The 14691-nt window shown below is 54.4% G+C and overlaps 1 protein-coding gene across 4 annotated transcripts in view; it reads right to left on the reverse strand.

Moving 5' to 3' along the window:
• LOC132837026 (ankyrin-1-like) overlaps positions 1 to 14691 on the reverse strand; it is a 262828-nt gene that overhangs the window by 14440 nt on the left and 233697 nt on the right. For all 4 annotated transcript variants that reach the window (XM_060856676.1, XM_060856674.1, XM_060856675.1 and 1 more), the window contains 2 exons: positions 6275 to 6773; positions 4696 to 5014 (listed from right to left, as the gene is read on the reverse strand). In XM_060856676.1, the coding sequence (XP_060712659.1) occupies positions 4696 to 5014; positions 6275 to 6773 (818 nt within the window). The remainder of the gene's footprint in view (positions 1 to 4695; positions 5015 to 6274; positions 6774 to 14691) is intronic.

Consider the following 14691-nt stretch of genomic DNA (forward strand, 5'->3'; position numbering starts at 1 on the left):
ACTCCCACTCACTCTCTCACACACACACACACTCCCACTCACTCTCTCTCACACACACACACTCCCACTCTCTCACACACACACAGACATACACCCCCACTCTCTCTCTCTCTCTCACACACACACACACACTCCCACTCTCTCTCTCACACACACACACACTCCCACTCTCTCTCACACACACACACACTCCCACTCTCACACACACACACAGACATACACCCCCACTCTCTCTCTCTCACACACACACTCTCCACTCTCACACACACACACTCCCACTCTCTCACACACACACAGACATACAGCCCCACTCTCTCTCTCTCACACACACACACACTCCCACTCACTCTCTCTCACACACACACACTCCCACTCACTCTCTCACACACACACACCCTCTCTCTCTCACACACACACACACTCCCACTCTCTCTCTCACACACACACACTCCCACTCTCTCTCTCACACACACACACTCCCACTCTCTCTCTCTCACACACACACACTCCCACTCTCTCTCTCTCACACACACACACTCCCACTCACTCTCTCACACACACACACTCCCACTCACTCTCTCACACACACACACACACTCCCACTCTCTCACACACACACACACACACTCCCACTCTCTCTCACACACACACACACACTCCCACTCTCTCTCACACACACACACACTCCCACTCACTCTCTCTTACACACACACACACACTCCCACTCACTCTCTCTCACACACACACACACACTCCCACTCACTCTCTCTCACACACACACACACACTCCCACTCACTCTCTCTCACACAAACACACACACACTCCCACTCTCACACACACACACACTCCCACTCTCACACACACACACACACTCCCACTCTCTCACACACACACACACACTCCCACTCTCACACACACACACACACTCCCACTCTCTCACACACACACACACACACACTCCCACTCTCTCTCTCACACACACACACTCCCACTCTCACACACACACACACTCCCACTCTCACACACACACACAGACATACACCCCCACTCTCTCTCTCTCTCACACACATACACTCCCACACTCACACACACACACACCCACTCTCTCACACACACACAGACATACAGCCCCACTCTCTCTCTCTCACACACACACACACACTCCCACTCACTCTCTCTCACACACACACACTCCCACTCACTCTCTCAACACACACACTCTCTCTCTCACACACACACACACTCCCACTCTCTCTCTCACACACACACACTCCCACTCTCTCTCTCACACACACACACTCCCACTCTCTCTCTCTCACACACACACACTCCCACTCACTCTCTCTCACACACACACACACTCCCACTCTCTCTCTCACACACACACACTCCCACTCTCTCTCACACACACACACACTCCCACTCACTCTCTCTTACACACACACACACACTCCCACTCACTCTCTCTCACACACACACACACACTCCCACTCACTCTCTCTCACACAAACACACACACACTCCCACTCTCACACACACACACACTCCCACTCTCACACACACACACTCCCACTCTCACACACACACACACACTCCCACTCTCTCACACACACACACACACACACTCCCACTCTCACACACACATACACTCCCACTCTCACACACACATACACTCCCACTCTCACACACACATACACTCCCACTCTCACACACACACACACTCTCCCACTCTCACACACACACACACTCCCACTCACACACACACACTCCCACTCTCTCACACACACACAGACATACACCCCCACTCTCTCTCTCTCCACACACACACACTCCCACTCTCACACACACACACACTCCCACTCTCTCTCTCACACACACACACACTCCCACTCTCTCTCACACACACACACACCCACTCTCACACACACACACACTCCCACTCTCACACACACACAGACATACACCCCCACACTCTCTCTCTCTCACACACACACACACTCCCACTCTCACACACACACACTCCCACTCTCTCACACACACACAGACATACACCCCCACTCTCTCTCTCTCTCACACACACACACACACCCACTCACTCTCTCACACACACACACACTCCCACACTCACTCTCTCACACACACACACACTCCCACTCTCTCTCACACACACACACACACTCCCACTCTCTCTCACACACACACACACTCCCACTCACTCTCTCTCACACACACACACACTCCCACTCACTCTCTCACACACACACACACACTCCCACTCACTCTCACACACACACACACTCCCACTCACTCTCACACACACACTCCCACTCACTCTCTCTTACACACACACACACTCCCACTCACTCTCACACACACACACACACCCCACTCACTCTCTCTTACACACACACACACACTCCCACTCACTCTCCACACACACACACAATCCCACTCACTCTCACACACACACACACACTCCAACTCACTCACACACACACACACACTCCCACTCACACACACACACACACTCCCACTCACTCTCACACACACACCCCACTCACTCTCTCTTACACACACACACACACTCCCACTCACTCTCTCACACACACACACACACACACTCTCTCACACACACACACACACACACTCTCTCACACACACACACTCCCACTCACTCTCTCTTACACACACACACACACTCCCACTCACTCTCTCTTACACACACACTCCCACACACACACACACACTCCCATTCACTCTCTCTTACACACACACACTCCCACTCACTCTCTCTTACACACACACACTCCCACTCACTCTCTCTTACACACACACACACACACTCCCCCACACACACACACACACTCCCACTCACTCTCTCTTACACACACACACACACTCCCACTCACTCTCTCACACACACACACACACACACTCTCTCACACACACACACACACACACTCTCTCACACACACACACTCCCACTCACTCTCTCTTACACACACACACACACTCCCACTCACTCTCTCTTACACACACACTCCCACACACACACACACACACTCCCATTCACTCTCTCTTACACACACACACTCCCACTCACTCTCTCTTACACACACACACTCCCACTCACTCTCTCTTACACACACACACACACACTCCCCCACACACACACACACACTCCCACTCACTCTCTCTTACACACACACTCCCTCTCTCTCTCTCTCTCACACACACACACACACCCACACACACACAGAGACACATTCCCATGTGGAGTATGTGTGGGCTGCAGAAAGGTGCGTTGATCAGGATGGGAACAAGCCGAGGTGTGGGCAGAAAGCTGCCTTCTCCCTGTTGGGAATGTTTGAGTGAGGAAACAGTTTGGAATATGGATATTGGATCAGTCAGCACAATTGTCCTCATTTGATCACCCCCACCGCTCCCCCCGCAGCCTGGGGGAGGTGAGGGTTTCCCAGCTCCGTCTTGTGCAATGCTGCTTCAGCTGCGGGTGGGTGGTCTCGGAGGGCAGTCAGAGCGGAGAGGGTGATGCTGGGTTGCTGCGTTACAAGGACACCCTTCCTGCGGGTGAGGACGGTGACTCCGGGATAGCAGGGCTCACCAGTTCCAGTGCCAGTGACGGAGGAACTCACCATTCATTGCGTCCACTGATTTATGGCACTGACAGGCGGTGGAAGATGTGTTACTTTTTGAACGGAAATATCTGTGCGCTATTAATGGGTCTGTCTTCACCAGCATCGAGCGATGTGGTGTGGCTCAGGCCTGTCTCACCCAGGGGCCCTGAATTAACTTGGTCGCAGCCGGCTGAAGGAGTGTGTGCATGGCCACTGCCTGGGAGATGGTCCCCCGGAGACCCACACTTCCACACAGACTGGACAACAAAGATGAGGGCTTCCTGGCCAGGCAGAACCACACTGCGGACTGGCACTGTCTCAAGGTGTGCCCACGTCTCCCAGAGACAAGGTGGTGACGGGGGCACGGCACCCTGAGGTGGGCTGGGAGACAGTTGCCGGCTGGAATTCGGGATCAGGTCACACACAATAGACGGGATACCTGGAAGGAGCACATGTTTTCACACTCTGCACCATGTTCCAGCGCCAGGGGAGAGGGCAGGAGTGACCCGGGACTGGTACACGCACAGACACCCACACACACATATACACATACACACTGGCACACACACACACGCACAGGCGCACACACAGATATACACACACACACTCACACAGACACACACACACACAGGGGCAACTTGTTCACACAGAGGGTGGTACGTGTATGGAATGAGCTGCCAGAGGAAGTGGTGGAGGCTGGTACAATGACAACATTTAAGAGGCATTTGGATGGGTATATGAATAGGAAGGGTTTGGAGGGATATGGGCCGGGTGCTGGCAGGTGGGACTAGATTGGGTTGGGATACCTGGGTCAGCACGGACGGGTTGGACCGAAGGGTCTGTTTCCGTGCTGTACATCTCTGTGACTCAGGGATAACACCAAGGGGCAGTGTCAGAGCGAGCCTCGCCATGGGGCCTGAAGCAGGTCTGGGTAGTGCCAGGTTGGCTTTGGCAATGCCTCCTCTCTTCCCCTCCTTCTCCTCGCACTGCCCCACCTTGTTGCCCAACCTCCCCCCCGCCCACCAGCGACCGGACAGAGTGCCCACCGCGCCCTCTCACCTCCTCCCCGGAGCCCAGCACCTCCTCCTCCTCCAGGGTGATCCAGCTGCTCCTGGGATCCGAGCCGCCGCCGACTCTCGACGGGCAGAGGCCCAGGGGGTTCTCTGAGCCCTCTGGCTGGCGCCGACGCAGCGACTGCAGCCGGGCCCGGTCCTGCACCGGCTGGACCAGCGTCTCCTGCGTCACCCTCAGCCTGGCCCACTCCGGCTGCTCGGCCCACTCCCTCCTGGCTTTCCAGGCCTCGGCCTGCGTCAGGCCTCCCTCGGCGACGGCGAGCGAGCCACTGCCGCTCAGCGCCGTCCGGCAGGCGACTCGGGCGCTGCGGGGCGAGAGGAAACACATTAGGGGCCCGAGGCTAGGGCAGACTCTGGCCACACACGGGCAGATTTGTCACCGAGGTCCAGGGTGCTCCAGGGCAACGGTGGGCTGGGACGAGGAGCCAAAACAATCACACCCCGCCAGCCTTTCGGAGTCCCCTCCTTCCTCAGCACAGGGAATTCGTCAGGAAAGGATTCAAGGGTCACTTTGGAAATGGCCACTTTTAGCAACAAAACCAGTCTGACTCCCGGGTGAGCCCCAAACGGACTCGAAACAAGGCCTCGCACCTGAAATGCCTGAGGTGCTGCCTTTATTCTGATAACACCTTGGGGCAGTGACTTGAAAGAAATTCTGGGATTTCGGGTGTGAATCGAACGAAACCTGAACCCCCAACTGCTTCAAGAATTAACAGCTCCCCGGGTTTGTTCAATTCATTTACCTCAGCGTATGACATTTTTCCGATAAACTCCGAGTCCGATGTGTTCTCTCTCACTGGCGATCTGGTGCTTTCAAAGTCTGGGGCTGGACGAGGTGCTGGCGTTGTCAGATTCTTGAATTTGACCCCACCCCCAGATCAACACTGGCACCTCCACAAGGGAGGACACCAAGAGTTGGGGAGGAGCGCCCGGCCTTCCTGTCCCCTGCCCACCCTGTCTTCAGCTCCCCTCAAGAGTGTGATGTTTCATTGGTAACCTCCAACCCCTTTAGTCCACTCAGTGTCGGGGAGATGCTGATATCCCTGCACCGGGAGCACAGTGGAGCCTCACTGACTAGGCCCGAGGCTCAAACCCCGTCCGGATATCTGTTGTCGCTTAAATCTGGCCCTCGTGGTAAATTCAGGAGAAGATCTGGGTTCGAATTCCGCCATGGCAGACAGGGGAATTTGAATTCAGTGAAAATCCGGGTTCAACAATGACCGCTGTCAATGGTCAGGGGGTGAAAGACCCCCATCTGGTTCACTCATGTCCTTCAGGGAAGGCAATTACCATTCTGATCTGGTCTGGGCCTACACAGGACTCCAGACACACAGTGGGGGAGGTGGGACACGGGTTCAAATCCCGTCCCGACAGTTTGGAACGGACAGTTGGTGACCTTAACCCAGTGCGGCCCACCTGCCGCACCGTCCCGCCCCTGGCAAGATGGCCGTCGCCGCACTGCCTCCTGGGTAATGGCGACGGAGAACCAACCGGGTGTCGGTGCGAGTGCTCTCCCCCAACCCCTGGGAGGGGGGGGGGGGGGGGGGGGGGGGGTCGATGTTTACCTGGCTGTGCTCATTCCCGGCCACTCCTGGGCGTCTCCTCTGGGGGTGGGCGGGCCCGTGCGTCCGGCCTTCGACTCTGGTCGCCCTGCAATGACACAAATGCCATTCCCGGTGCTGAGAGCGGGCGAGGCCGCGGTGCTGCCTCTCCCCGTCGCCGCCTCCATCTCCTGATTGAAGAGCTCGATCAGGCCGTTGATGGGGTCCGTCTCCAGGGAGTCCTCCTCCTCAGCGGCGACGGGGAGGGAACCGGGAGGCAACGAGTCCTCGGCCCGGCTGCAGTCCAGGGAGGAATCCTCTGCCACCACCAGGGGAGGCCTGGGGCCTAGCGACCAGGCCGGGTGAGCGGTGTCGGACAGTTCCAGCAGGGGCTCGGTGCCAGGCCGTGCCAGGGCGTCCAGGTTTGTGACGTCGTTCCAGAAGTGGTCAGCCTGCAGCGGGCTAGGCATGGTGTAGTGAAGCGAAGCGGGCGAGAGCATTTCATCGGGCACTGATGCAAAACCTACACAAGGAGGCGGGGGGGGTGGGAGGGCAGATAGAGCACAGCTGCAGAAAGCCATACCAGCAACAAGGTGACCGTACACGGGCTGGGGAGCAGTGGGCCGGGGGTGGGGGTTGCTCGCAGGCAAGATGGACGCTACCGGAAAGCTCTTGGGGTCAACCAACAGGAAAGGCTATCTTCGGGCCTACCCGGATTTGGGTCCGGAGTTGGCGTTCCACACGGATTCCAAGCTCTGGGCTCCCTTCCACACGCGCACACAACCCCATCGCCCCGTTCCCCCTGGCGACCGTTCCCCCACCCCCAGAGAACCTCAGCTGGGCCTTGGAAATCAAGGGAGTCCTCACCACCTCACAGTGGTTTGTCCTCCCTGAAGGGCCCAGGCAGTCTGAACAAGGAGAGGCCTCCCTTTCCAGGGCCCAGAGCTCTCCTGGCTTCGGCCTGCCCACAAACCGACTCTGCGCCCGACTCCTCTCCTGTTCCACCTCCATCGGCCAAGATCCCAAGTTGTCCTCTGTTGGAGTAGCTGAAGGCTGGGGTGACAGCACACGTCGGCCAAGAACAGGACCAAGCTCGTTTTGGCCTGAGATCAAGAGTGACGCTTCACCTGGATTTCTCACCATTCCCCCCCACCCCGTAACCTCCCCCGACCCTCCCCCAGCTCTGGAAGAACATGGGTTGGGGCCTCTATGCCTTCAGATCTCCCTTCCCAAAAGTGAAGGAAGTGGGTTCAACTCCTGACCCTGGACGGTCCTGCTTAGGGCTTGCGAAGGACCGTCCTCGCACTGTGCCTGGACGTCAATCAGGGAAGGTCAGGAAACGGGATGGTTGGAAAATCACCATCACCAGGGATGTGGCGCTGAGCAAATTATTGGAGCTGACCAGTCCCTGAGACTGGATGAGCTCTCCAAGGAAGCATTGAGTACAGGAGTTGGGAGGTCATGTTGCGGCTGTCCAGGTCATTGGTTCAGCCACTGTTGGAATATTGCGTGCAATTCTGGTCTCCTTCCTATCGGAAAGATGTTGTGAAACTTGAAAGGGTTCAGAAAAGATTTACAAGGACGTTGTCAGGGTTGGAGGGTTTGAGCTACAGGGAGAGGCTGAACAGGCTGGGGCTGTTTTCCCTGGAGTGTCGGAGGCTGAGGGGTGACCTTATAGAGGTTTACAAAATTATGAGGGGACATGAATAGGGTAAATAGGCAAAGTCTTTTCCCTGGGCTCAGGGAGTCCAGAACTAGAGGGGCATAGGTTTAGGGTGAGAGGGGAAAGATACAAAAGGGACCTAAGGGGCAACTTTTTCACGCCGAGGGTGGTACGTATATGGAATGAGCTGCCAGAGGATGTGGTGGGGGCTGGTACAATTGCAACATTTAAGAGGCATTTGGATGGGGAAGGGTTTGGAGGGATATGGGCCGGGTGCTGGCAGGTGGGACTAGATTGGGTTGGGATATCTGGTCGGCATGGACGGGTTGGACCGAAGGGTCTGTTTCTGTGCTGTACATCTCTATGACTCTAAGTGGCTACTTCGAGATTGTGAGCAAGTCGAAAGCACGTGTTCACTTGAAAAGAGAAAGTGTTCTCTAAACACGGAAGTCAACTTCAAGTGCAGGCCCAGCTGCCTGAATGGAAAGGCTGGGAAACGAGCTGTTCCAAAATGGATGCATGTACCAAATGACTGTGAAATAGATACCTGAGTCTGCGTGGCTGTTTTGACAACAAATCAAATCTAATTAGTTGAAATTATGCCCCAGGATACTAAAACCCAACCGGGTTTTTTAATGTATCATTTTGATAACGTCACACCCAATGAAGAGGAATGGGGTTTGGGTGGAAAACACGTGGGCATTTTGAAAATTGGTGAGAGACCATCGATCAGCTGAGCAACTGCTGTCGAGCCGGAGAGCTAACTGCCCGTCTTCCATCTTGCCCGCAAAGAAATTAGAAAGCCCTTGTGATCGAAAGAGGTCGCTTTTCATGTCAAGTGGTCTCGCAATAAGAGGAAGATGACCACCCTGGGAGATCAGCAGTTGGAACACTGAAGACAGCAGAGAAGAGAGGGTGTGGTCTTGAGGTGAAGGTAATCCATGTGTTACTTATCTAGAGTTGGGAGTCAGACAGTAAATACTTTCGAAAGGATTTGTGGGGGCTTGGATTTGTGGTTTGTTGCTGTTTTGGTGTTCACTATCGGAGTTAGGGAAATAAATTGTTATCTTTCTTAAAACAGTAGAGTATGGGAGTTCTTCGTCAGTGATTAGATTAGACTGATTAGACTTACAGTGTGGAAACAGGCCCTTCGGCCCAACAAGTCCACACCGACCCGCCGAAGCGCAACCCACCCATACCCCTACATTTACCCCTTACCTAACACTACGGGCAATTTAGCTTGGCCAATTCACCTAACCCGCACATCTTTGGACTGTGGGAGGAAACCGGAGCACCCGGAGGAAACCCACGCAGACACGGGGAGAACGTGCAAACTCCACACAGTCAGTCGCCTGAGTCGGGAATTGAACCCGGGTCTACAGGCGCTGTGAGGCAGCAGTGCTAACCACTGTGCCACCGTGCCGCCCACAACAGATCGTGAGGGGAGCGTTCCTGGGTGTGTGGTTAGAATTACAGGAGGGGTTCGCTTGCCCTGCTATAACAAGCTACATTGCTCACCAATTTTGCCGCCCTCCCTCGATTCGGAGATGGTCCCATTCGACCGGGAGAGAGTGAAAAGGGCCTGACGCGGTGACGGTGGGGTGGATTGTCGCTCGGCACGGTTGTGCCTGGTTCTCAGGAAGTGGAGGGAATGTGGATTTGTCGTTCCAATCTCCCGACTGAGAGGGGAGCAGGGGGTCGAGGGGTCCAGTGATGTAACTCCAGCTCCTAATCCCCATGTTCAAAGGACTGCGAGATGGCCGTTTCCGTTTCCCTCCCAGTTATTTTCCCCGGGGTCTATCCCCTTCAGGCTGCTTTGATGCCAGGAGCTGAGCGTGGGCGGGGTGAGGAGGTGGTTCGATTCCCGCTGGGACTGAAGGCACACCAGGAAAGGCTGATGTGATACAACTTCTCTTTTGAACCCCAAAGTGGGGGGGCGAGGGCTGCTGTTTTCTCCAGAGGTTGACGGGGTGGGACCTGACGGAGGTTTACAAACCCATGAGGGGCTCACGTCAGGTGGACCGCACAGCTCTTTATCCAACAGTGGGGCAGTTCAAAACCAGACGGTGCCTTAAAGGGGCCTAAGGAGGGGGGCGGAAGGGGCAACGTTTTCACACACAGAGGTTGGTTCGTGTGTGGGAAGAGCTGCCAGATGAAGTGAGGGGGGTGGGGCGGGTGGAGTTACAACATCTGAAAGGCATCCGGACGGATATGGGAATAGGAAAGGGATGTGGGCCAGGAGGATTGAGGTGGGACGGATTTGGCTTGGGATGATGGTCAGGACAAGGCTCCGGGCTGACTCACTCCTTGCCTGATCCACCCAGTTATCTCCGGTGTTGCCGCTGGGGGGGTGAGGGAGCATTCCAATCAAGACAATGCCAAGTGAGACACAGAGGAACCCCTATACTCGTCGGGATCTGGAACGTGCTGCCCTGGAGGACTGGCCGAGGCGGATACCGTGGGAGCTTCCCAAAGGAAGCTGGGTGGAGATCTGAAAGGGATGGATTCAGAGGATTATGGAGACAGGGCTGCAGAGTTGGGGGTCGGGGGGGAGCGAGCTGGGTCACACTTTCAGGAGCCAGTACATACACACGATGGGTTGGTAACAGGAATCCTGCAGTAATTCCAGAGGGATTGGGATGCAACGGGAAGGTAAGGCGTGTTTCTGACAAACCACCAAAAGACGACTGGTGATATCTTCATTCCTCCAATTGGCATCAAAGCAGTCGCCAGATCTGGGTTTGTGAGTCGGGCCTAAGCTTGTGCATTGAATGCTCTGGTGTTCCTATCACAGGATACATGGTGGACAATCCAGGTCCAACCAAGCCCTCGACAGCAGGGAGTGGGAACACAACAGGTGATCAGGCTGAGGGGGGGGGAAGGAATCTGCACCTCACAGACAGGCCCACATAGCGACAGCCCGCATCAAACACGGAAAATGCAAGAGATGTTTTCCACATTCACCCTGACCCGTCGCTCAGCAACATCTTCAGACTGCAGTCCAAAGGTCTGCAGGTGAGGGTGGATTGGCCATGTTAAATTACCCATAGTGCTCAGGGATGTGCAGGTGAGGGTGGATTGGCCATGTTAAATTACCCATAGTGCTCAGGGATGTGCAGGTGAGGGTGGATTGGCCATGTTAAATTACCCATAGTGCTCAGGGATGTGCAGGTGAGGGTGGATTGGCCGTGCTAAATTACCCATAGTGCTCAGGGATGTGCAGGTTAGGGTGGATTGGCCATGCTAAATTACCCATAGTGCTCAGGGATGTGCAGGTTAGGGTGGATTGGCCGTGCTAAATTACCCATAGTGCTCAGGGATGTGCAGGTTAGGGTGGATTGGCCATGCTAAATTACCCACAGTGCTCAGGGATGTGCAGGTTAGGGTGGATTGGCCGTGCTAAATTACCCACAGTGCTCAGGGATGTGCAGGTTAGGGTGGATTGGCCGTGCTAAATTACCCACAGTGCTCAGGGATGTGCAGGTTAGGGTGGATTGGCCGTGCTAAATTACCCATAGTGCTCAGGGATGTGCAGGTTAGGGTGGATTGGCCGTGCTAAATTACCCATAGTGTTCAGGGATGTGCAGGTTAGGGTGGATTGGCCGTGCTAAATTACCCATAGTGCTCAGGGATGTGCAGGTTAGGGTGGATTGGCCGTGCTAAATTACCCATAGTGCTCAGGGATGTGCAGGTTAGGGTGGATTGGCCGTGCTAAATTACCCACAGTGCTCAGGGATGTGCAGGTTAGGGTGGATTGGCCGTGCTAAATTACCCATAGTGCTCAGGGATGTGCAGGTTAGGGTGGATTGGCCGTGCTAAATTACCCATAGTGTTCAGGGATGTGCAGGTTAGGGTGGATTGGCCGTGCTAAATTACCCATAGTGCTCAGGGATGTGCAGGTTAGGGTGGATTGGCCATGCTAAATTACCCATAGTGCTCAGGGATGTGCAGGTTAGGGTGGATTGGCCATGCTAAATTACCCATAGTGCTCAGGGATGTGCAGGTTAGGGTGGATTGGCCGTGCTAAATTACCCATAGTGCTCAGGGATGTGCAGGTTAGGGTGGATTGGCCGTGCTAAATTACCCATAGTGCTCAGGGATGTGCAGGTTAGGGTGGATTGGCCGTGCTAAATTACCCATAGTGCTCAGGGATGTGCAGGCTAGGGTGGATTGGCCGTGCTAAATTACCCATAGTGCTCAGGGATGTGCAGGTTAGGGTGGATTGGCCATGGGAAATTACCCATAGTGCTCAGGGATGTGCAGGTTAGGGTGGATAGGCCGTGCTAAATTACCCATAGTGCTCAGGGATGTGCAGGTTAGGGTGGATAGGCCATGCTAAATTACCCATAGTGCTCAGGGATGTGCAGGTTAGGGTGGATTGGCCGTGCTAAATTACCCATAGTGCTCAGGGATGTGCAGGTTAGGGTGGATAGGCCGTGCTAAATTACCCATAGTGCTCAGGGATGTGCAGGTTAGGGTGGATAGGCCATGCTAAATTACCCATAGTGCTCAGGGATGTGCAGGTTAGGGTGGATAGGCCATGCTAAATTACCCATAGTGCTCAGGGATGTGCAGGTTAGGGTGGATAGGCCATGCTAAATTACTAAAATGTTTTTTGTGTTTTCATTGTGTAACTTTGTGAATAAATTTTTGCCTGCTTTAAAACCCAGTTGTCAACCTCGCTACCTTACTCCGGGTAATTCTCAGTGTACCCCCTCATCGAAACAAATGGCCAAGCTATGAGCTGGCTGCCTCCTTCGGAATGGCCCGGCCTAGTCCACAACAGCACCACCTCGGAAGGGAGAGACAGCTCCAAGGAAGAGCATTCCGGGGTGAGAGAGACGGCAGGTCCGTGAGGGAAGGAAAGAAAGGAAACGTGGAAGATGGGGGATAGGGGAGGTGGACTGACCTAACTGGGAGGCCAGATGCGGCCTATCTGGATTTGCAGAAGGAACTGAGCTAGGCCCAGATGTGGTGCCGAGATTTAATCCTAATGTGAAATATCGTCACTTAACCTCCACACCCCTCAACTCCCTGCTATCCATGTGCAGGTCCAGCAGTCGCTTAAACGTCCCCAGTGACTCTGCTTGCACCACCACAGCTGGCAACACATTCCATGCATTCACAACTCTCTGTGTAAAGAACCTACCTCTGACATCTCCTCTATACCTTCCTCCTAATATCTTCAAACTATGACCCCTCGTGCCAGTCAATCCTGCCCTGGGGACAAGTCTCTGGCTGTTGACTCTATCTATTCCTCTCATTATTTTGTACACCTCGACCCGGTCTCCTCTCTTCTTCCTTCTCTACAGAGAGAAAAGTCCGAGCTTATTCAACCTCTCTTCATAAGACAAGCCCTCCAGCATCCTGGTGAACCTTCTCTGCACCCTCTCCAAAGCCTCTGTATCTTTCCGATAGTAGGACGACCAGAATTGGACACAATATTCCAATTGTGGTCTCACCAGGGACTTGTAGAGCTGCAGTAAACCCTCGCAGGGGGCGTACTTTGAAGGAGGGAGGAGGCAGATTTAAAAAGGGCACCGGGGCAACTTTTTTTGTCACAGAGGGTGGTTTGTGTATGGAATGAACTTCCAGAGGGAGTGGTTGCGTGCGGGCACAGTGATATTTCAAAGACATAGAAGTGCAGGAAGAGGGAATGTTTGGAGGGAGAATGGACCGAGGTTTAGTTTGGGAATGTGGCCCAATGACTTGACGATGAAGAACTAAAGGTTGCAACATGGGCGCGGAATGAACAGGGAGCATCAGCGTGGTCCGCGGATCACGTATTCCAGGTCAAAACCTACCCGTAAAATAAGGAGGTCGCTGGGGTAGGGGGAGCCGAGGGATCGGACGTCATCAGAAATCGTAAATCAGACTGGCTAGGAGTTCAATACCATCGCGAAATGACAATTTGAGGCCTACAGGGTGGGCTGAGAGATCAGGATGTCGTTGTGAAAAGTGTGTAGTGTTTGATCAGGTAGCCTGGTCAGGCGTTAATCTGATCACAGGGTGATTTAACAAAGGGATACACAGAGAGAGAGAGAGAGAGAGAGAGTGAGAGAAAGAGAGAGAGAGAGAGAGAGAAAAAGAGAGAGAGAGAGAGAGTGAGAGAAAGAGAGAGAGAGAGAGAGAGTCAAAGAGAGAGAGAGAGAGAGTCAAAGAGAGAGAGAGAGAGAGTGAGAGAAAGAGAGAGAGAGAGAGAGTCAAAGAGAGAGAGAGAGAGAGTCAAAGAGAGAGAGAGAGAGAGAGAGTCAAAGAGAGAGAGAGAGAGAGAGTGAGAGAGTGAGAGAGAGCAGAGATTTGTGAGAAAACCTGTGGGCCGAGAGACCAGGGAAGGATTGATAGGATGGGGGTAGGGTGAGCGAACAGAGATCTTCCCAATTCAGAAAGGTTGGGGGGGGGGGGGGGGGGGGGGGAGGGCAGAGGGAATGTTCCCCCTTTGGGGGTGGCAGGAGGAACGTTCCTGCATTGCACTAGCGCGCAGCAAGTCGAGCCTGAAGAGGGCCAGTGTCTGCTGGGCATGTGGGGCTGTCGCCATCCCCTGGGGCACACTCTGTCTCTGTCTGGGAGCACCAGGCTGATGTGGACACACCACAGGGCTCAAACTACAGTCAAGGACAGGGACAGGCGATGCTGTGTGTAAACCAACACCATGGCCGATTTTAGCTGGGGAGGGGAAAGGGAGCGAGTCCTCCTTTTTGACTAGAATTGGCAGGAACACAAGGTGGAGAGAGTGTGAAAGAAAGGTCAGGAGGGTTGGCAGCAGCTAATATTACAG

Source organism: Hemiscyllium ocellatum, chromosome 48 (assembly GCF_020745735.1).
Source record: "Hemiscyllium ocellatum isolate sHemOce1 chromosome 48, sHemOce1.pat.X.cur, whole genome shotgun sequence".
Taxonomy (NCBI): Eukaryota; Metazoa; Chordata; class Chondrichthyes; order Orectolobiformes; family Hemiscylliidae; genus Hemiscyllium; species Hemiscyllium ocellatum.